This window comes from Miscanthus floridulus, chromosome 7, assembly GCF_019320115.1.
Source record: "Miscanthus floridulus cultivar M001 chromosome 7, ASM1932011v1, whole genome shotgun sequence".
Classification (NCBI taxonomy): Eukaryota; Viridiplantae; Streptophyta; class Magnoliopsida; order Poales; family Poaceae; genus Miscanthus; species Miscanthus floridulus.
The window spans coordinates 118,101,947-118,125,374 of record NC_089586.1 but is presented as its reverse complement, the minus strand read 5'-3'; the positions used below and the strand labels follow the sequence as shown (position 1 = coordinate 118,125,374).

At 50.2% G+C, this 23,428-nt stretch overlaps 1 protein-coding gene and 1 non-coding gene across 4 annotated transcripts; one reads left to right on the top strand and one right to left on the bottom strand.

Annotated features, from left to right (window-relative positions):
- Positions 1–15,302: 15,302 nt before the first annotated feature.
- LOC136464428 (uncharacterized) lies at positions 15,303–21,826 on the bottom strand. 3 transcript variants are annotated; one of them, XM_066463379.1, is made up of 13 exons: positions 21,375–21,826; positions 21,136–21,285; positions 20,568–20,698; positions 19,430–19,544; positions 19,061–19,344; positions 18,588–18,712; positions 18,247–18,290; positions 17,944–18,075; positions 17,766–17,843; positions 17,148–17,230; positions 16,781–16,846; positions 15,850–15,910; positions 15,303–15,759 (listed from the first exon to the last, which is right to left on the bottom strand). In XM_066463379.1, the coding sequence occupies exons 1-13, from the start codon at positions 21,660–21,662 to the stop codon at positions 15,607–15,609; spliced, it is 1,710 nt and encodes a 569-aa protein (XP_066319476.1). In that variant the 5' UTR covers positions 21,663–21,826; the 3' UTR covers positions 15,303–15,606. The 3 variants fall into 3 exon arrangements, with proteins under 3 accessions (XP_066319476.1, XP_066319477.1, XP_066319475.1); XM_066463378.1 differs by having other exon boundaries at positions 15,304–15,759; positions 16,724–16,846; XM_066463380.1 differs by lacking the exon at positions 16,781–16,846.
- Positions 20,287–20,358, top strand: TRNAN-GUU (transfer RNA asparagine (anticodon GUU)). The gene has a single exon. It is a non-coding gene; the product is annotated as a tRNA-Asn (tRNA).
- Positions 21,827–23,428: the final 1,602 nt, after the last annotated feature.

The following is a 23,428-nucleotide window of genomic DNA, read 5'->3' as shown; positions in this document are numbered from 1 at the left end:
GCAGAGTACGAGGCCCTCATCAATGGTTTACAAGTCGCCATCGAACTTGGGGCATGGCGCCTCGACGTCTGAGGCGACTCACGGCTCGTCATAGATCAAGTGATGAAGGAGTCGAATTGCCTCGACCCCAAAATGGAGGCTTACTGCAAGTTGGTACGACGCCTAGAAGACAAGTTCGACGGTCTCGAACTAAATCATGTCGCGCGGAAGTACAACGAGGCCACCGACGAGCTGGCAAAGATGGCCTCAGCACGGGCCCCAGTCCCCCCGAACGTCTTCACCAGAGACCTCCACAAACCTTCCATTGGCTACACAATAGAGGAGGGCCCACCTGTGGAACCCATGGCGAAGCTCGACGCCCCCTCTGCTGTAGAGACCCCCTCGACCGAGCCTGATGTCATGGAAGTCAACACCGAGCCTCTATAGACTGATCAGGACATAGATTGGCGAATCTCGTTCCTCGATTGGCTCGATTGGGGGGACCTTCCTAGCGACAGAACCGAAGCACGATGGCTTGCGCACTGAGCCAAGACCTACGCCCTCTACAATGATGAGTTGTACAGGTGAAGTCCCTCAGGTGTCCTCCAACGATGTATCACTGCCGAGGCGGGCCAAGCCCTGCTTTGGGACTTACACGCAGGCGCCTGTGGGCACCATGCGGCGCCTCGGACGCTCATAGGAAATGCTTTCTGCCAAGGGTTCTACTGGTCGACGGTGGTCGCCGACACTACCAAGCCAGTACGCTCCCGCGAAGGATGCTAGTACTATGCTCGGCAGACACATCTCCTGGACCTGGCCTTGCAAACCATCCCCATCACATGGCCATTCGTCGTGTGGGGGCTCGACATGGTCAGGCCTCTGCAAAAGGCCCCCGGGGGCTACACCCATCTAGTAGTATCAATCGACAAGTTCTCCAAATGGATCGAGGCTTGTCTGATCAATCGAATCAAATCCGAGCAGGCGGTGCTGTTCTTCACTGACATTATCCATAGGTTTGGGGTCCCCAACACCATCATCACCGACAACAGGACGCAGTTCACCAACAAAAAGTTCCTGGCATTTTGCAACGACCACCACATCCGTGTGGACTGGTCGGCTGTAGGACACCCAAGGACCAAGGGCCAAGTAGAGCATGCCAACGGCATGATCCTACAAGGCCTCAAGCCAAGGATTCACAACCGGTTGAAAAAGTTTGGCAAGAAATGGCTCGCCAAACTCCCATCGGACATCTAGAGCCTAAGGAACACCCCAAGCCGAGCCACGGGGTTCACGCCTTTCTTCCTGGTCTATGGGGCCCAGGCCATCCTCCCCACTGACTTGGAATATGGTTCCCTGAGGCTACAAGCCTATAACGAACAAAGTAACCGCACCACCCGAGAGGACGCCCTTGATCAACTGGAGGAAGCCCGAGACGTCGCGCTACTACACTCAGCCAAATACCAGCAGAGCCTACGGTGCTATCAGGCCCGACACGTCCAAGGCCGAGACTTGAAGGTAGGCAACCTAGTGTTGAGGCTAGCACAGAGCAACAAGGGTCGCCACAAGCTGACCCCGCCATGGGAAGGACCGTACATCATCGCCCGAGTACTGAAGCCCAAGACCTACAAGCTGGCCAATGAGAAGGGCGAAGTCTTCACCAATGCTTAGAACATAGAATGGCTATGTCGCTTTTAACCCTAAATTTCCAAGCATTGTATATGTCATTTCTCAAAATACAATTAAAAAGCGTTCTTTAGTTGGTCTAATTTTTCGAGAAACCCCCCGAGCCCATCGTAGGTCTCGGTAGTACAGTAACACGCCAAGGGAGACTCGGCTCTGCCTCGGTAGAACCAAGCCTCTCTCGGGGGCTAGATGGGGGACTCCCCCCTAGGTCCCATGCACCATTCTTCAGTTGTTTTTCACAAAAATTCCTACGCCAAGACTCTAGCAGGCTCTAACGAATCAGTTGTAAAAACTCCTCGGACCAAGGTCTGTTTCCTAAAGCAAGAGGTCGGTAGAGTCGCGAGACGGCCTACACCTTCAGGCTATGGCACTCCCTCACTACCTATCACTCAAGGGATGGCTTAGGCCCCAAGGGGGTGTTTTGCAAACGAAATCTGATCAGGAGCAATAGAGGTCAGAGGCTCGGAAATATTAGAAAAACAATTAAGAAACACAAATACTTCAAAAATAAAGGTCTCGATGGCCACAAGCATTACGATACAAAAATAACCCCTACTCTATTTTTACATAGCCTCCGAGGCCCAGATCAAGGCTCAGGGCCTTCAGCACTGGCAGATGGTAGGGGAGGAACCACCTCCTCTTCGAAGTGCGTCGCGAGCGCCGTGCTAGGGCCCTCCACCGCCTCCATCAGCTTCGTGACCACCGCGTCCGCCTCCTTGTCATCATCAGGCAGGTCATACCCATCACTGATGGCCGAGAGGTCGACACCGACGTAGTGATAAGAGATGACGGCCAGCGCGCGCTTGACACCCATGTGCAGCGCTCCTCGGAGCCGCTCACGCATCTGGTTGCTCAGCGCGATCAGATGGCTCTGCAGGGAGCTGCCTGACTGAACCCCTTCAACCTCCAAGGCCTCGCAGGCAGAAAGGGCAGCACGTTTCAGCACCTCGTGCTCCCCAATCTTGGTCTCGAGCACCATCTACACCACGCTGGAAGCCTCGGCGGCCCGAGTGATCTCTGCCTCTGACTCTGCACCACGGAAAATGGAATGAGGCCGAGCAAGGGGAAAACAACCTAAGTTAGGGACGGAAGCCCACGGAACTCACCCTTGGCCTTCTGCTCCAAGCGTCGGGTCTCGATCTGACAGGCCTCGGCTTTCTCCTTCCAGCGTAGGGCCTTAGCCCAGGAGGCCTCGACCTTCTCCTTCAACCGCTGGGCCTCGACCCGAGAAGCCTCGGCCGCCCTAGAAGCTTCACTCCCCAGCTCTGCGTCATACAAGGAAGTTAGGGAGTGAACATAAGGAAAAGGAAACAAAACAAGGGGACTGAAACTCACCCTTGACCGTCCCCTTCCAAACCATAGCCTCGATTTGCGAGGCCTCAACTGCAGCAAGGGCCTCGTTCAGAGCGCCTTTTGTCAGCTGGTGCGCACTTTCCTCTGCCCCCAGCTGCCCGGTGAGAGCCTTGCCCGAGGCCATTGCTTCTTTGGCCCGGGACCTGAAGGCATCCCGATCGCTGACCGCGCGGGTAAGCTCCTCCTCCAACTCCTTGACCCACGCCGCCAGAGGGGCGAGCTGCGTCTGGGCCGTGGCCGCCTCGACCTTCGTGTTGGCACAACGAAGGCGGAGGTCCTCCACCTCCGTACTTCGCACTGATAGGAGCTCGTTAGCGTCGGCAAGAAGGCCCTTCTGCCATTAAAGTTGGTCCCAGATGCCCCTCTCCCGCTGGAGAAAGACTGACTTCCCAAGGGACCGGGTCTTGAGCTCCTGGGCGACTTCAGGCAGTTCGTCGGCCACCATAGACAGCGCCGTCCGCAGCGACCGCTCTGCCAGCTGGCGGTATTGCTCGAAGGTGCCCCAACGCCCGCCCTCGGCTGCGTCCTCGAGGGCGAACAGAGGCTCCCCCTCAGGGTCATCCCGGCTCCGCCACAGTACCCGCGGGTGATCCCACCCCCGAGGATCAGGTCATGCCTGCACAAGGGCCAAGTTTCCCTCATCCAAGACCAGCGCCAGCTGTTCCACGACACCGGCATCCTCGGCGTCGGCCACCTCCCGCGCCCGAGAAGTATCGTCGGAGGAGATTGGATAGACCTCCACCTCCCGGGCGCTCTCTCGCGACAACGACGACCCCTGAACCAAGGACGACACTGAGGCCTCTGCCGCCTTCATCTCCGCCTCCTGAACGGATAGCCCTGCCACCATTGCGATGACCTTGGTGATCTTAGGGGCTCCGGCCTCCGTAATTATGGCCTCGACGGCCTCGGGGGCTCCAGCCTCCGCCATCGTGGCCTCAGAGGACGTAGAAACACCGACCGCGGCCACTGCGGTCTCAGCGGTCTTGGGCGCCCTGTCCTCCATCGCCTCAGCCTCAGAGACCCCGGGGGCCCCGGCAACCAAGGGCACGCCGGCCCCATCCGACTCATGAGCCTCGCCCCCATGGGATGGAAGCACTCCCTCCCTTGTCTATGTAGGGGTCGCCTCGGCAGCCCCTCCTTGGGTGGCCGGCTCCTTTGGGTCGACCCTCGCTAACGCCGCGCCGCGTTGGATAGTGGCTTGTGCCTCCGCCACCCAGTGGGCGGAGGAGCCAGGGCTTGCCTTAAGCGCCTTAAGAGGCGCCAAGGGGAGCTCGTCCGTAGGCCGCTTCCGACTAAGGAAAAATAACCTACAGGGTCAGCGCGAGACCAAAAAGGCGAGCGGAATGCACTATGACCCCGCCAAAAATACACTTACCTTGAACGAGGTGGCAACCGCTTCGCCACGGCAAACCTCATCTGCAACGGCGGAGGCGGCGGCAAAGGCGTCGCCTCCATATCCATCGGCGCCGGTCGGTCCTCAATGGACCCCGGCGCCCCTTCGGTCCTCTGCGTGGGCGGTGGCGTACACTCCACCGCCACTCGCTCCACCACGGCCACCGAGCCCACCGGGCTGACGGTGCGTTTGCCCAATGCCCGTGCCTCGGGCGTGTCGGCCTTGGCCCCGGAGCGAGCGATCACTGCCCCCGGGTTCGCTTCTCCTCCTCCTCCCGGGAGTGCTGGGCTGCTTGCTAATGCCCCGGGCGCCACCTCCACTATGTCAGGAAGGTGGTCCAGGGGACCTCGCCCCATCTCACCCCCGTCATCCCCGTCTGAGGCCTCCGTCGACAGTGACGTCGATGGGGATTCCTCCAACGGGAGACCATCCTTCCGTTGTTGGCGGCGGCGCTTATCCAGCTCCTTGTGCGCGAGGATTTGCTTCATGCGCTTCGCCGCCTTGGCGTCTTTTCGCTTTTTCTACGCATCGGCATGCGCGCGGTTGATCGCCCGCTGCCTCGCGTCCTTAGGGATGGGCGGTGGAGAGGAGCGCACGTCCCTCATACCCTACTGGAACAACGGACGCGCATAAGGAAACAAGGGGTAAGGGGAGATTGAGGAGGCTCGGAGGCTACAGCGGCACACAACTTACCAGAGAGAGGAACCCCCGCAATGGTCGCATCGCGATAGGGGTCAAATTGCCACCCCTCAGCTTCGCCTCTACCGTCTCCTCCACCCGGCGAAGAATTTCCTCATCGAAAAGGGCAGAGGAGGATATCCAGGTGCCCTCAATAGGCTCACCCGGCTTCATCTTGAACAGCCGCTGCCATCGAGCCATAAGCGGCAGCACCCTCCAGCGGTGGAAGGTGGCCACGACCACGGCCATGGTGAGACTGTGGCCCCGTAGCCTCGCCAGCACCTCCAGAAGCGGTTGCAGCTTGGGCTAGTCGTCCTTCGGGACGCCGTACTTCCATCTCTCTAGACAACTCTCCACAATCCGCCCAGTGTAGGGGGGGAGTCCTCCGTCATCGTTGCGGAGGTAGAACCAACTTGTGTACCACTGGTGATTGGAGGACGTGAGTTGGGCCAAGATATAGAGGTGCAGGCGGTCCTGACGCACTTGGAGAGTGCAGCCGCTGGCCCTCGTCGCCTTCCTCTTACCCGACATGCCCGTTGGCTTGGTAGTATGCCCCGCTCGGAATAGGTGTAGCCACAACTCCTAATGGGGAGCAATCCCCAAATACCCCTCGCAGACGGCAACAAAGATAGCCGCCTAAGCGATGGAGTTGGGATTGAAGTTGTGGAGCTCCACGCCGTAGTAGTGCGGGAGCGCCTTCATGAACTGGTCTGCCGGGACACCAAGGCCACGCTCGTGAAAGGAGACGAAGCTCACGACATAGCCGTCGTGAGGCCTCGGCTCTGGCTCGCCATACGGAGCAATCCACTCTGGCCTGGTGGGGTCTGTCACCGGGCGAAGGAGTCCACCGTCGACAAGCGACTGAAGCATCTCCTTGGTGACGTCCGACGGATCCTAGGAGTCCGCCCTGACAACGACGATGTCACCGGCCATGGGTGCGACGGAGGAATCAGGTGCGGCGGTGAGTTTTTTCTCTCCCTCCCACGCTCTTGCTTTTTTCTCACTTTCTCCCTAGGCTCGCTTTTCTCTCCTCTTCTTCCCGGCACTCGCTGCTCTAGCGATGGCTCGACGGAGGCGGTGCTAATGCAGGTAAGGTAAGATGAGGAGGGGCGAGACTCTACGAGTATTTATGCAGGGAGGAGGAGAAACGAACGGGCGACGAAATTAGGAAGGTTTTCCCCCGTCTGGCGCAGCTAACCACGAGCCAATTTCACTGGCCCATGCGCCCACGTCTCCCGCATTAAATGCGAGGATAGTTATGTCCCATCCACCACGTCATGCTTGGCCACTACAGTAGCAGGCATCGTTTTGCCTCCCCATGAAACCGCCTCAAAAGGCGCACCCCCCGTTGCCAAGCCAATAGGGAAGATATTCCCCACGGCCTATTCCTTTCGTATGAAGGAACCAGGTTCTGAGCCTATTACGATCTAGGGGTTCGAAGGTTGGGCCCCAAAGGGTTTCAACAGCCGCCCCAAGATAACAGAGTCAGGGACGACAGCGGGCAAGCCTATACGGGGCTGAGGCCCAAGCAAGCGAAATGCTTGGGACGCCCAAAGTCATGTCCGAGACCGGCAGGAAAGTCTCCGAATGGGATCCCACCGTAGGGAGGCACCGAGCCACCGAGGCCCAGCGAACGGCCTTGGCACCCACTAGAGAAATCCTCTGGTACTCTTGGAGTGTGTCTCTAGACCGCTAGCCGTCCCCTAACGAATGGGGTTCGGGCCTCCACTCGGACTACCCAATAACAGCTCACCGGAAGTGCCACCGCTCGTGCCCATTGAGAGTAGCGAGGCACATTCCACCCCTCCTTTCGAGCGAAAAGGAAGCATGAGGGTCACACAAAAAGTCAGGGGAACCCCCGACGGCCTTTTCTCTCTATGCAGAGGCTAAGGGGCTCTTCCTGCAACCTTGCTGAGACCCAGCGACCTCGGCTCGCACTCAAAGGGGCTCGGCAAAACAAACCCTCCTTCCGAGCGAAAAGGAAGCGTGAGGGTCGTACAAAAAGATAGGGGAGCTCTTGACGGCCCTCTCACCCTGTGCAGAGGCTAGGGGGCTCTTCCTACAAATACGCCAAGGCCCCGCAACCCAGGCTCACGCCCAAAAGGGGCCTTGGCAAACAAACCCTCACGCGCGAGGGGCGTATAAAAAGCCAGAGGAACTCCCGATGGCCCTCTCGCTCCGCGCAGAGGCTAGGGGCTCTTCCTGCAACCTCGCCGAGACCAGAATGGGCTCGGCAAACAAACCCTCCGTCCAAACGAAAAGGATGTGTGAGGGTCAGACAAAAAAGTTAGGGGACCCCCGACCGCTCTCTTGCTCTAGGCGGAGGCTCGGGGGCTCCTCTTGCACCCAAGACCAAGACAAACGGTCCAAGCCCACGCTAGAGGTTTCATTACAAAACACGATATAGGGCACCGAGCCTGTTACGGTCCAGGGGTTCGAAGGCTAGGCCTCCAAGAGGTTTCGACAGCCGCCCCAGGGCAACAGAGTTAGGGATGGCTTTGGGGCGAGCCTACGAATGGCTGAGGCCCGAGCGAACAGTCGCCCGGGGCGTCCTAAGTCGTGTCTGAGACCGTCAGGGAATTCTCTAAATGGGATCCCACCGTAGGGAGGCACCGAGCCACTGAGGCCCAGCGAATGGCCTCGACACCCACTAGAGAAGCCCTCTGGTACTCTTGGAGTGCGTCTCTGGACCACTAGCCGTCCCCTAGCGAACGGGGTATGGGCCTCCACTCGGACTCACCCGATAATAGCTCACCGGAAGTGTCCACGCTCGTGCCCATCGAGGGTAGCCTGGCACATTCCACCCCTCCTTCCAAGCGAAAAGGAAGCATGAGGGTCGTACCCAAAGTTAGGGGGACCCCTGACGAATCTCTCGCTCCGTGCGGAGGCTAGAGGGCTCTTCCTATAGCCTCACCGAGACCCCCGCAACCTGAACTTGCGCTTATGGGCTCAGCAAATGCTATAAGAACTACTCACTCAAACGCGAAAATGAAAAAAGCCCCTGGAGGAGTAACTCCACTCCTCCAGGGGCTCGGGGGCTACACCCGGCGGGTGTGCTCGCGCGCACCCACCGGAACCTAAAAAAACAACAAAACCCAATTCCTACGAAGCGGGCATAAACCAAAGCCTCGGCAAAACCCTCAGGGAGAGTGCACGCACTTCCCCCGAGGGTCGGGGGCTACCGTCGGGTACCTTAGAATGGGGTACCCTGAGCAAACATCAAAGGGGTCGCTAAAGTCCCATAAAAAATAAAGCTAGAAGGTAAGCCGTGGACCCCTCATCGGACACGACCGAGCCCACCAAGCCCTCCGCCTCGCCTCAAGCCTCGCGCAGGAAGTCTCGACGTCCTGACACGATCTTCGCCTCATGTGAGGCTCTCCACGGAAAGCCTCGGTAGGGAACGCCGTCTCCGCCTCATGCGAGGCTCCCCACGGAAGGCCTCGGCAGGGGGTACATTCTCCATGTCGCGTGAGGCCTCTCGCGGAAGGCCTCGGCAAGGAGTCCGACCTCTGTCTCGTGCGAGGCCTCATTCTCCATGTCGGTCAAGGCCGGTTCGTCCGTGGCCCGTCGCCCCCCGCCTCGGCCGACCCTCCCGACAGCGCGTCATGTCTCATTAATACTTCAACCACTCCCGCAATCTCAGCCGGACGATGGCTCGACGCCATAGAATGGCCGACAGGACCTGAGGTCGCATCAACGCCATACCGGCTGGGACAGGGCGCGGCAGCAATTACCGGCCACTGTGTCCTAATGCTGTGCCCACGATCAGCGCCATACCGGCTGGGACAGGGCACGGCGGGAATTACCGGCCACTGTGTCCTAACACTGTGCCCACGATCAGCGCCCACACTACACTGTGTACCGTGATCCCCGCCTCGAAAACAACATCGCACGGACAACTTGGCCCAGGTCATCACCGCCTCCAAGCCGACGCATCAGATCAGTCGCCCACTCGAGGCCTCGGCACTGTACACCAAGGTCTTGGCTATCTTGGGGTTCGTGCCCGCCGAGACCCCCCCACTGCGGTGCGGCCTCGGCGCCGATCAAGCCTCGGCCTCGCGCACAGTCCATCCACAGTGGTTTGCACGTCCACCGCCGCACCCACTCCAAGGTAGTCCCAGGGCTCTCACGACGCACAGGATCGGATGGGACTGTCACGCCGCCCCAGTGCTCCAAGGACAGACCACTCCGATGGCCACGCCGCCACAGGAACAGGCCATAGGGCTCGGACATGCCGCCCCTGTTGGCATGACGCCGCATAGTTAACACATGTACTGTCCTTGTCCTCCCTTCAGCTATAAAAGGAGAGGACTTGGGCCACTTAGAGGGGGACAGACGGAGAAGAACACCTTGTAACACACACACACACACGCACACATCTCTGCCGCCTGAGAGCAACGTCTCAGACGGCCCACATGACACCTTGCTGAGACCTGGGACTAGCTCCCTCTCTCCCCTAGCTTGTAACCCCCTACTACGAGCACTTCGGTGTAAGAAATACAAGATCGATCTCTCAGACTGGACGTAGGGCGTCGATTGCCTGAACCAGTATAAACCTTGTGTCTCTTTGCATCACCATCCAGGATTAGGGGCACGCAGTTCTAATTCACTGGTTGGTTGAGGACCCCCGGTCCGAAACACCGACAGATATAATATGGGCTTGGCCCATATAAGATTTAATAAATCAAATAAAACTCTACGGTACGTAACATTAAACGTTCTATGGTTTAATACCATACGGAATTTTGACTGAACGTTGACTTAGCTTATATGGTTGAAAATTATTCATCTAAATTGAGAAGCTAAGAAAAGGACAAAGACGTGCCACATGCGTGCGCTGTCGCCGGTCGGGCTAGGCCGAGGCTGTGATGAGGCAGGCGGGCGGGCGTGGCCAGTCTTTTGCCACTTAATCCACATAATCACGGGAGTTACTCCCTTTGATGGTGGAGGCGAACTGATTGCGTCAGTTACCGTCCTTTCCACGGGATTCTCCGTTGCCTCTCTCCCTTCCCGTCGCACCCATATATCTGAGTCCTTCGTCAGTCCAGATCTAGATCTTCCACAACCACTCCCGAGAGAAACCACATCTCAGCAGTCTTCTGGCTTCTCCGTCCCGTACCTCTGCGCGCACGGAGCAGTGGAAGAGCGGTGCCTTCGGAACCCTCGTTCGCTTGAGAACCTTGCACAGGGTGTGCGTCGATTAGGTTTTTGGAGAGCGATCCGCGACTGCTCGTCCACGTACGTCTTCTTCCTGGCGGTGATTGCTCTCGGAACCTGTCTTCTTCCCGATGACTGCCTGCGAAACAGTAATGCGTCTTCTTCCTAGTGATCCGTTCGTGGGATTGCACTGCGAACATCGTCATGCATCGACTGTGTTCCCCGACTTTGAGCAGCGCATTATGTCGATTACAGCGAATGGAGCCTCTGATGCCCTCGGCATGGGACCCTCCGCTGGGTACAGTCTAATCTTTCTTATTACTGTAATCTGCGCTTTTAGTGTATTTATCTGTATGGCATCTGTGCATGCTGTAGCGTTCGTTAAAGATATACATATGCACATATATGTCGTCACGAACCTGCTGATGTTATTTTTCTGGATTAAACTGATAATGAAAATGCCTAAATCTCTAAAAGTGGCACCACATTATCAAATCATGACCTAATTAGGCTTAAAAGATTCGTCTCGTAAATTAGTCGTAAACTATGCAATTAGTTATTTTTTAGTCTATATTTAATACTCCATACATATGTCTAAACATTCGATGGGATATAGAGGAACTATAAAAGGTCTTAGTCAAAAGCAACCCTGTTCGTCGTGGTTTTGTCGCGCATAGGAAAAAGAATGAAACCGAGTCGTCCATCGCCCTGTTCGCTGATTGGTTTCTGAGTTTGTTTGGGCTGGCTGGTGCTGGTTCATTGTAAGAGGAAAACATTGTTGGCTGGCTAGTTTGGACTGGCTGAAACCAACAAACGAACATGGCGCATGATTGTGAATTATGGAGATCTGCAGCAGCGCTGTGCGATAGTAGGGTTCTAACGACCCTTTGCTAGTCGACACGCTTATTAGGAGCCAAGCAATGCTCTGTCGGCCCAGGTGTTACCGCCTGAGCTGAGACCATTGGTCATCCATCCTACTGCCTGTTTTGCTTTTCTCTGCTTCATCACCGGCCCGTAGGATTCAAGGTTCAGCGATCCTATACGTGCTACCCTACAGGACGATGCGTGCACATTCCTAAATCTGGAGATACATCGTACTCGTGACAGCCTTCTCCGAACCGAAGCTGCGACTGACGTGGAGGCTGAAAGCACCAAGCACCGTGCTGTCCAGTCGAGCCATCACTGGCTAACTATTCATCATGTATCCAGCGTAACTAGCGTTGATAAACATATACGGTGCTATTCAGAAAAACACAACTGTGGTGTAAAAACGCAAGCTAGCTAGCTCCATTTTTTGACAATGTAAAGAGAAACATTCTGGCACTGTTCGGCTGGCAGAATTTTGGCTGAAACTGACTGAAAAACACTATTCTGACTGAATTGTTATGAGAGAAAAATATTGTTCCGACTGAAAAAAAGAAGTCAACGGGGCCGGTGGCGGTTAGGACACGTAGTACGTGCTACCACTGTGTACTGATATTGACCTCACCTTCGATCTTAGGTGAGCAGAGATTACGGCTGTGTTTGCTTGAGCTTATCAGCTAGAATTAATTATATTTTTTAGCTGTAGAATAGTGTTTTTTCTCATCGTAAATCAGCCGCGATCACAATAAATCCTGTCGAACAGCCCTTACAAATCGAGGCGAAGTCTATGGGCGCAGTAGGTAGGTTGATGCGTGCTGCTCACCTAATTCATGCGTACGGAGAGAGATTAGAGGCTTGCCGCAAGAAGGGCTAGTGTGTTGAAATCCTTCGGTGAGCAGAGATTACGGCTGTGTTCGTTTGAGCTTATCAGCTAGAATCAGTCATATTTTTTAAGCTATGGAATAGTGTTTTTTCTCATCGTAAATCAGCCGCGATCGCAATAAATCCTGTCGAACAGCCCTTACAAATCGAGGCGAAGTCTATGGGCGCAGTAGGTAGGTTGATGCGTGCTGCTCACCTAATTCATGCGTACGGAGAGAGATTAGAGGCTTGCCGCAAGAAGGGCTAGTGTGTTGAAATCCTTTTTGCTAAGGGTGTGTTTAGTTCTCACCTCAAAATTCAAAAAAGTGCTACAGTACAAATTATATCGAATCTTACGATACATACATGAAGCATTAAATATAGACGAAAAAAAACTAATTATACAGTTTGGTTGGAAATTACGAGACGAACGTTTTGAGCCTAATTAGTACACGATTGAACACTATTTACTAAATAAAATGAAAGTACTACAGTAACCCAAATTCTAAAATTTGGACAACTAAACACGCGCTAAGTCGAAATATGAGAGGTAGCTGGCGTTCCCTACAAGAAAAGGCACACGTAGCGTAGGACAAGCTAATTAACTGCGTATCCTAGTGCTGATTAAGCGTGCCACCTTTGCTTGCTCTCAACTCAATGGAGTGGTACCTTTTGTACTCTTTATTACCAGGAGTACATGAAATGAAAGACAGCTTAACTAATTTTATGCCCATCTATTAATGAAGTCCACCGCAAAACGTAATTAGGCCCCGTTTAGTTGCCCCAGAAGTCAAAAATTTTTGCGCAGTATCCGTCACATCGAATTTTGCGGTACATGCATGGAGTACTAAATGTAGACGAAAAAAAACTAATTGCACAGTTGGGTGAGAAATCGCGAGACGAAACTTTCAAACCTAACTAGTCCATAATTAAACACTAATTACCAAATACAAACGAAAGTGCTACAGTACCCAAAACCCAAAAAAAATCGGAACTAAACGGGGCCTTACTCTTGGTACGAGGCCCGGTTTAAATTGAAGCTGCAAAAATTTAGACAGCTAAATCAGTTGCTAAACTTTAGTTCAATTTAGCAACCCCTTGATGACTAATTGGCTAAATGCCCTTTAGTCTCATTTAATCATAGTATTTAGGTAAAAGGTGACTAAATAGAACTAAAATATCCAGTTAAACTTTAGCAGACCCATCTAAACACCCCTTAGTCCGGTGTGTCTGTAACATTGGCGCCTGGATGATCTCCCTAGCTTTTTGTGCTTGTATGTATGGTTGTGCATTTACATATCACTTCCGAATTTGTACCGAGAATACAGAAATATTCTAGCAAAAATAACCTTTTAAAACGAACCCTTTGCAGGAAGGCAAACCTACGTGGCCATCCAAGTAGAGGCGGACATGTTACCACGTTTTGCTACACGTCAGACGGGTAGTAATAAAAATTCGAATTGAATGCGTTCATGAACCAGGAGAGGAAGCACTAGAATGCGTGTACGTGCGCTCGGCCTCTTCACCACCACGCCGTGACAAATAGCACGGCGGATTGAAGGCTTCGCTGCCACGGCTCGTGACCCTCGGTCGCGAGAGATGAATGACGCGGAATTCATAGCCCGCCCGGGCCCGGACGACGCACACCCACGCCACTCGCCACGCTGCTCAGCCAGAACAGGACAACGGAGAAAGATCGCCGCGCATCTGGAGTTCTGGACCGTCTGCCTCCGCGCGGTGGCACGGGGCAGAGTCGTGCGCCGCGCCGCCGCGGGCGTTGGGCACTGGGGCACCACCAAGGATGGCTGCAGGCGTGTAGTAGCTTTGGAAGAAGCGTGCGCGTGCGTGGACGGTGTCCGCGCGGGCGATCAGGACATGCACCCGCTACTCGAAAGAAGGACGGGTCAACCCCACGAGCGTGCCCTACGCACCCCGTCGCGGACGTGCACCAGCCCCTCCTCACTGCTTGCCGGCCGGGCGGATGGGCCGTTTCTTTCGGTCGCGCTGCACACTCGGCGCGCGTGTCAGCGTGTGGCAGGGACCGCACGGCGGTCTTTGGCCAAATCGGCGTTGAGGGCCAGTGGACGCAAGTATCATTAGCATTTGTCATGCTAGCGCCGCCGATCATGTGTCGGGCCGGGGGGACCTGCGTCAGAGGCTAGTTCCTGCGGACAGAGCTGTCGCCGTCGCTGCTTATAGCACGTCGCACGGTAGCAGAGCGTCGCCGTCGTCTTCGTCTGTTCCGGCCGGGCAGCCGGTGTCGCCTTGTGATTTCCAAACATACTGCTATGCTACCGAGTACCAGCTGCCGGGGGAAGCAGTAATAATAGTACTTGCAAAATAGGAGGATATTACACGGTTGGGTCGGGTAAAAACGAGGAAATGCAGGATCATTCCGGTTGCATGTCGGTCGGTCACCTAATGTGGTGTTAAGTCGCTGACCGGTAGGCAATTGCTTTCTGATCATCAAATCCACGGAATATATTTTGTTTGTCTTCTTTCATACACACACAAGAGCAAGAAACGTCCCTGCCCTAAAACTCGCAATGATTTGAGAGCTATGGCCAGAGCTCACGGAACTCTTTTATTGTGTACTCCGTAGTTTTTACCTTCACGAAGGGTGGATTAGTTTTGTTACATGTGCTAGTCGTTTGGAGTAATCGTAGACTGATGGTGCCTCTTCTTAAGAGCATGAAACCGGGACTAGTTTTTCATTATCCTATTCTATAAAAAAGAGCTTGTTTTCATAATCATTAGATCCAGAATAGTCAACATTTGAAACTATCTGCCTTTTCGCTGGTTGGTTTCAGCCAGAGTTTATCAGCCAGCCAATAGTGTTTTCCTCTCACAACAAATCAGCACCAGCCGGGCTTATCAGCTTAAAAACCAACCAGCGAACAGGTTGTATAACCACTGGTAGTACTCAATAAAGAAATTTGATGCCACAAGAAATAATGATAGATTTATTATAAAAAGAACACGCCGGAGTTTTCCTATTCTGGCCCCGTTCGTTTGAAGGAATTCTGGATGAATCTAGAGGAATTTATGAGAGGAAAACACTGTTTCGGATGAAAAAAAAAACGGATCAAGCCGGGTTTAAGGGCACACGAACAGGGCCTTTTTTTTTCAGGAGACCTTTTGCAACTCACAGGTCTCCAAATTAAGATCACCAGGAATGACTTTCGAGACAAGTCCACACCTATCATCTTTATGTCCAATCTAATATGTATAAAACTATAAATAAAGATATATGAGCAATGACTGCAAAAAATGACCAGAAAAAGCACTCTGTCTGTCAAAACTACTGTATGTCAAAATCTACCAAATGTTCATGTTAAGAGATGGTATTGGCACTTAAACATAATATTCACTTGTGCGTTGATAATCTCTGTACATTAGTTTAGAAAAACAATACAAGAAAGCCATTTATCTGTCACTTAAGCTTTCCTCTCCAAAATTTCAGGTGTGCTGCCGTCAAATTTTGGATAGATCATAGATGTCACATTTCCTAAGTATTAGCATAGGTCGCATAAAAAAAAACTGTTTAGCAAAGCCTACACACATTTCCATTTGAACTACATTCGGTAGTACTTTATGTGCTATATGAGCATGTAAAGGTAAGCTGGTAAGTAGATTCCTCATGCTAACTTAAGGGCAGGGGACCTGGATGTCCGTCTCGTTGTTCTATCAGGCAAGGACTTCCGTCTCTGTTCAGCACAGGAAAGGTATTCGTCAATTGGAGGAAGACTCGGTTCTCCCTTCCCATCTTTTGGAACCTGCCCCCTTATTAACTATAATAAAAAAATACAAAATGACAAGGTGAAACGCTAATCATAGAAAGCATCAAAAGAAAAGGAACTTTTGCAGACCAATTTCCAAACCTTTGACGCCCAGTGTCTTTCAGCTTGTTGGCACACATCCCTGATATCTCTTCCTGACATCCTGCAGTCAATGTTCAGAACTAGTCACAACTCAACAACTGCATACTGCATACAGACCAGTTGTCTCAAATGATTATTGAACAGTGGAGTAGCCGACTGAATTCAGAAAAGTGCATCGATTCCCAATTTCCCATAAATCAAGTTGATAGTACTGTTACTCGGAATTACAGGATGGTCAGAACATCAAATCATATGCATAAGATATTCTCTACTCCATAACATTATTTTGAGTAGTCGTCCATAATATAGTTCCCATGGTTAAAACGTTAAATGGCTAAGAACATAAAAGGTAAAAAATAATAATGAAACAAGACATAACTATTGCACTGATCTATCGAAAATTATACAAACATCTGAATTTGACATCCAAGTTGTCAACAAATCCCCATTTTCTTTTGACTGTCGCTTAATTAGATCTTTCATAGTAACACATAATTTCACCAGTTAAACAAGACTGGGAAAACTTCATAACCAGATGTACTGTTAATTTAGAAATTGACTAACTACCAGATGTGAAGGTTGAATTCAAGAGATTAGGCCTGGAATTCCATACTGGCTGAACACAAGCCAGAAGTAGCTGGAAACTAGTACTGGTTTTCTGGACATCTCTAACTCTAATCACAGGTTGCACCAGATATGGCGCCACACTGTATATATGCATCCTCACCAGCTAACCAAGAATATGGGTAGAGACGAATCTGTAAAACTGTAATCAACCATCAAGACTTTTATGTGTCCATTCAATTTTATGGTATATAGGCTTGCAAATGCAACATAAACATGTTAAATCTTGTGTTCAAATTGTAGTTGTTACTCTTGAGTGGCCGATGAAAATTGAACCAATTCTGATCTAGTCAAGTGCTTGGCATACTGTGCAGCTATTTCCACACGAGTTTGCTGATCCGGTAAGCCAAAGCAGATGATTGCATCAAAACGGCTGCAATGGTGCACCAGAAAAAGAAATAAGTTAGAGGTACCTTTTTACAAGAATAATATGTACGGGAGATATGAACGAATTGGTCAGAACTCAAATTTTAGAAATGCCACAAGGTTAGGCGGCTTAGTTCAATGTTGAACTATTGGTTCACTAGCAGCTTAAACGTTGAGATCTATGCCTCTTAGGAAATATGCAAACAGGAAAAAAATAAACAACAAGAGAACAATAATCAGCTGGCCATGCCAAAACTATTTGGGACTGCTTGCAAGGAAAGAAAGGGCACACCAATAGAAAACTGCACCTGATGAGAGCAGGATCAAGGTCCTCCTTTCTATTTGTTGCAGCAATGACTACCACCCGTCTATCCTGCTCAAATCCATCGATCTACAAAGCATACATATTTAGTATCATAGAAAGATGTTCTGTATGGAACTAACAACAGTAAGCATTATGTTAAGAGACCAAGTGCACGTATGCCGACAGCAGTAACCATCATTGCAGACCATGTTCAGTTGTATGTTAGGAAACTGCGGGGTATCAAATTTAACACACAGCATTTTTTTTTAGATTAAGGAATATGAAATATTCCGGTCTCCACATTCACCGGTGAATGAGGATAGCCGTATGCAACACATTAGCAAAGAACAGTGATATTTCTGTCCAGTGGAACGTGATACAGAGACACTTTAATGGATGCTGATGTGCCATAGATGGAAAAGGTGCCCCCTAAAATGGACAAAATGACTTCCGGAGGGGAGGCAACTAACAAGCGCTGTGACTTTATTGGATTATTCTTCACCAAGAGAACTAATTTTATTTTTGATTTCTTCTTGACCAATGACTACACAATGTGCAAATCAGGAGGTAGTAATAAGCAAAGGTTATTTTCCCCTACAAGGAAAATAAACAAGGACCCTACCTGTCGCAGAATTACTGACAAGATTCTTCGTGTAGCTTCATGCATTTCGCTGTCTCGAGCAATAGCAAAAGAATCCACCTATAACAGCGCGCACGCACGCACACACACATACACACACGATGTTCAATACATTTTGCAATGGCTTGAGTGTGTATGCTACAAAGATTACGATATATACCTCATCTAGGAATATAATACCTCCTTCAGGAAGATCATTTGCAAGTGAAAAAACAGATCCCAATAGACGCTCGCTTTCACCATAATATTTTGACATAATAACCTCAAGTGGCACATATAGTAGTGGAACTCCCTAATATAAGAAATGAGCAAATAACAAATTAATTCTACTAAAAAGATAATTGGCATCAGCTATAAATTTGCAGAAAAGAAATCAAAGGCTAACAGAATAAAATATTCATCATATTCAAGAAATGCCTATCCAAACATTACTTTGGGACAATACAAAAACTATAATACTTACTGCTTGTTTGGCAATAACTCGAGCTGAAGATGTCTTGCCTGTCCCTAAAATAATGAGCGATAGATGGTAAGTGTGTGAACACAGCAACCTGAGAGTGCAAGCAATCAGGCTAGTGGTGCATAAAAAGGAACGTGTGGCCAGCATCAGGTCTTGCTTGCAAGGTGCTCTTGTGGTTTCTTCGTATAAATATTCAGTGGGTTATCAACAAAACATGTAAGCTTTATTTATTGAGAAATAAACTCAATGAAGCTATCTTCTACTGCAGCTCTCAGCACAGTAAACAAGATAACCGCCAAAACCTGCTTTTAGGCATTAATCAAGGTGCGATTCAGGCAACTCACCAGGTGGGCCCTCAAAAAGAACAGCTCGAGGTCTATTTGTCTCAAATTTGCAGCGCGTACCACGAGCAATGTCATCATACACTTCAGGACTCTGTAAAGCTAAGAGTATGGTATCTTCTATTTCCCTATATTAGGAGAAGAAACACTTTTCAAGCTTAAAGACAACGATTTCAGAATGGAGTACACAAAATCATTTGTCTAGTAAGTAATAAGGCTAATAGGAATCCATGACAGGAAGCCAAAATATAACAACAATGAATTTGGGGGTTCATCTCTAAAAGTCAGCAAAAAAAGAATATCTGTAAATAAAATGTTCCTTCTGATTAGACACAGATGTATATACATATTTCGTTGGATAATATTTGAACTTTACTGTTTTGAGTTATTGGAAATTTGTCAGTTATCCTAATTCATGGTAGATTAAGAAGCTGGTAAAAAAAAAAGGAAAGGAATAGCAAACTGGTGGCACATACCTTTTCTGAGGTTCATATCCTGCAAGGTTCTCCCAGATTACAGTGCCATCCATTGGAACACTTGATGTTTCATCAAATCCATAGACTCTAACACCCATAGCCTCTAAATCAGATACAATTTTCTCCAAAGAGGGTACATGCTTAGATCTCTGACCATTTCCTTTTCTTGGTGTGTTTTTCCCTGATGACCCCTTAACATTTTTTTCACCGGCTATTTTTAAAGCACTGATCAAAGCCTCAAGTTCTTTCAAACTGAAACTCCCACGCTTGATGAATTCAATTTCCTGAAAAAAAGGATCATGATATAAAGAGAAATAACAGAATAAACTTCTTTCAAAAGTCGTCAAAGAAGGGTCGAAAATAACTAACAGAATAATCTGATCCGATGAGTGGCTCAAATATCAGAACACAGAGACCATCTTCATTGTCATCCCCGGTGCTAGTCTTCTTGGGAGGGTTCAGTGTGATTTGACGTGCAGCTGGACTGGAAAAGAAGCACTTGAGTAAATAAAATATATTGGTATACCATATACACCTATAAGACTTGGGAAACCCTATATCTATGCAATGGACCGAAATCGCAAAGGCCATTTGCGGGGAAAATATTCTATTAAAGAAGCTTATAATGCAATTCTCAGAACAACTGGCAATGATTTGCTATTCTACTATCATGAGCAAACATTATCAAGGGGGATAGGAAAGAGAAAAATGCAGGGATTAGGGATTTGTATGGATGGGAGAATTCATCAACAAAAATGGATCACATCATTTAATAGAATCCTCTTCAGTCACCCAATTAACAATGTGCACTATAAATGACATCTCTTATGTCAATAAGACCAAAGGGGCGGGCGTACCCAGTGCAGAGAGCTCCCGCTCTGTGCGGGGTCTGGGGAAGGGTGTCAGTGGCAAGCCTTACCCTCGCCTGTGCAATGCGAGGAGACCGCGACTTAAACCCGGGACCTTCCGGTCACAGGCGGTAAGACTCTACCGCTTGCACCAGGCCCGCCCTTCTCAATAAGACCAAAGGGATGGATATTAAATGATAGGAAGTGCTAGGAAGTGAAATAGAATGAAATAGAGCCACTTTGGGCTTCCCTATGAAATGAGGCATGGAACGGAGCCACTATGAAGAAATTCCGGGAGTTACGAAAGAAGCTTCGGACTCATATTATTCACGGGTTGAGAGCGGGAGTTGAACTCTAGGAGGTCGAATCTCCCCTTGTTCCTCAATAGCTCAGTGGTAGAGTGGTCGGCTGTTAACTGACTGGTAGTAGGTCCGAATCCTACTTGGGGAGATTTGATTCATTCTTTAATGTAAGAATAAACAGAAGGCCTAGAGATGTGGATTATCAGAAGCTGAAAACCAGTATACATAGAGCATATAAATCCACAGGACGATGCATGAAGATTGAAGCTGAAATTCTGTTTGTGATTTGTGCTTGCCATGAATGGCAAAAGGTAATTGCATAATACATTTCTGATGAAAGAGACTTTCTTTCCTAACCTGTCCCAAGCACGCACTAGAACCTCTGAACAACCACCAAGTTGTTCTGCCTCAAGTCCGATGTGCGTTACAAGATCAACAATAAGGTGTGACACATTGCAAGTAGATGGCATGTTGAATTTAACAACCACCTGGTCAAAAACAAACCAAATCAAAGAAATATAGTCGCTATCATCAAGTGGCGATTAAACATGGCTGCTATTGATAGTGATAGCAGAAAAGATAAGCTATGCTTCTAACTTGCTAGGGTACTGAACTACTGATAGTCAGATTGCATGTCATTTCTAGAGAACAGCCATGCTGTGCTCTAATAATAACCATGCAAAATTTTGAAAGCTTCCTACTTCACAGTATTCGTGTACTGATACTCACACTGAACTCAAATAAGCACACATGTTTCTACATTTGCCGCATAATCATGCCCAATCCTCCTACAATTCTTCTTTGTTCTTTCTACCATATAATGTGTACAGTATACTTAATTCCACGAAAACAGGAGGAAAATTTGGACGATTTTTTAAATGCTAATAAACATATATTGCCAGAAAATTTTGGGGGAAAGAACAACCTTTTGGCCCTTCACTGCAACATCAAACTGCGGGTATGACCCGCGCTGCATCCCTCGGCTCTGGACAAGCTCCAATATCCTCTTCCTCTCTTTGCGGGCCAAATCCTCCCCCTCCGCGGGATCAGCACTCGCTGCTGTGTCGACCGCACCCTGCAAACACAAACCAAGCTCAAATCATGCAAATCTCACTCCCAGAATTGCAAAAAAAACCGAGCAATAGAGAAGCCAATGAACAAAACCTGCTCATTGCTGTCTGCGTAGGCCACCGGCAACGACGCGAGAGCGGCGGCCGCGCCGATAGCGAGATAGGCGGCAGCGGAGGACGATTTCGAAGCCCCTCGCACCGACTCTACGGGCGTGGCATTGGGGAACCGCAGGCGGCGTGATCCTGGCCCCACGGCGGTGGCGTGAGGCTTCTGGAGAGACGGGGGAGGTGTGGAGAACGAGGAGGTCGAAGCCGCCGATTCAGCGTGCAGCAGCCGGAGGAGGCGGAGCAGCGGGAGTCGGCGGCGGAGCAGCATGGCCATGCTGGGCTCACCGCAACGCCGCCGGAGAAGGGCGGCTCGTGGTCACGTGGTGCTGGGCTTCGAGACCGTGCGTGGAACGTGGGTAGCTCGAGGCCGGCACGAAGATGCCGGAAAGTTCGCGGCCAGAGTTTCGCAGCTGGGCTTTCCCCCCCGCCCACGAAAGAACGAACCTGAAGTAATCTAGTACGTCATGTGACGTTTACGTGTAGTTATAGTAGACGCTGCGCACTGGGTTTTCTGGGCCGAGCCGAAAGTTTTTTTTTAGTTCGAGGACAGAAGATATCCTCTGTTGGGCCGCATCTTATATACTCTTATAAAACAAAATCCCACTAAAGCCACGTCATTCAGAGAGGGCCACAACCATATATTAGTTTTTGGTACACGAACTGAACAGCTTGATTCACTTCGCCTTCCTCTGTCTGCTCCACTTCGCCTTCCTATGAGCTGCCATAAACCTGGACGTTCCTATAAGAGGACGGAAGAGCCAGAGAAGGAGGGCACAGAGAAGTACCACACAGATGCAGTTTACGACGAGCACAGCGCCCGCGTCCTACTGCTGACAATGGGTCCTACATCGGTGCAGCCGCCTCGCTTCCGTTTGACGACGATGGCGCTATGCTGGTCGGCCGCTGCCACCAGGCGACTGGAGCCCCCTCCCCTCCGGCCGGATCCAGGAGCCTGCTGCAGCCGGATGCACGCCGTCGGCCGCCCGCCAGGCACGAGCCATCCCCACCTCCCCACCAGCCGGATGCAGGAGACCCCTATCGCCAGATGCAGGAGTATCGGACGGGGGACGGCTATTCGTCTGATCGAGTAGATATCGGAGAATCGATGATCTTTAGCATGATATATCTGTGTGGCGTCCAAAGGCACTCACGGTCGTAAGAAGGCCGAAGCCCAAGAGGTGCACATTCGTGCAGTGAGTTGTGGCCCAGTATCCTCTTTTCGTTTTCTTTTTTTTTCCCTCCTCACAAAAGGAAAAGAAGGTTTCCGAAAGAATAGATAGACATTGAGCAGGCCACAGCCTGTCGTGCACAAGACAAGGCAATTCAGTCAATCATTTTCTCATTTTTTTCATTCGTTCTTTGTTTTCAAATTGATATTTAAATGTTCTACAGTCACAACAACATTACAAAATTTTCATGCAAAATTGACGAGATGCAACTCCCCATCATTAATCAATTCAGCTTTCACCAAAAATAATATTTTCCCATTAACAATACTATCACCGCTCCCACTTCCCTTTAAGGCCAACCAAAATGCTCCACCAGCACCATGCATTGATTTGCCTTCTCCACTTTTATAACAGCTATGTCAAACTCGGTTTTATGAAATTTTTTCACGCATGTGTTTGTAGGCAGACTTTGGGCTTCGTATGTCTTAGGAAGAGTTTGACAGAATATTGTACCTCTTTAGTATTTATCCTTCATACTGTAATTTAATCTCTAAATCCCGCGGCAACGCGGGGAATTCATCTAGTTTTTTTAATGGACCGGAAACTTTTTCGACAAGGCACGTATGTATTTCACTAGATATATGTCCATGTGTTACACGAGGATCACGAATTTAATGTACAAATACATCGACATACGTGAGTTATGGTTTACATATTAAGAAGTTTATAAATCTATTTATATAGAAAATATAAAGCTGTCTCCGCCTTTCTCCAACCATACAAAATAGTTCCGCTTCACATCGGTAGCGACAAGGCGCAATTGTTTGCTAAGTCAGGGGTGTATTTTTTTCGCCCCACGGGTCTCGGGTTT

Excerpts from the sequence above, each read along its gene's own strand:
- LOC136464428 (XM_066463378.1), bottom strand. The coding sequence starts at position 21,662 with ATGGCCATGCTGCTCCGCCGCCGACTCCCGCTGCTCCGCCTCCTCCGG. Across the intron at positions 20,699-21,135 it reads TTGCAGTGAAGGGCCAAAAG|GTGGTTGTTAAATTCAACAT; the intron begins GTTGTTCTTTCC and ends GTTTTTGACCAG. Across the intron at positions 17,231-17,765 it reads TGTCAGTAATTCTGCGACAG|ATCGATGGATTTGAGCAGGA; the intron begins GTAGGGTCCTTG and ends TATGCTTTGTAG.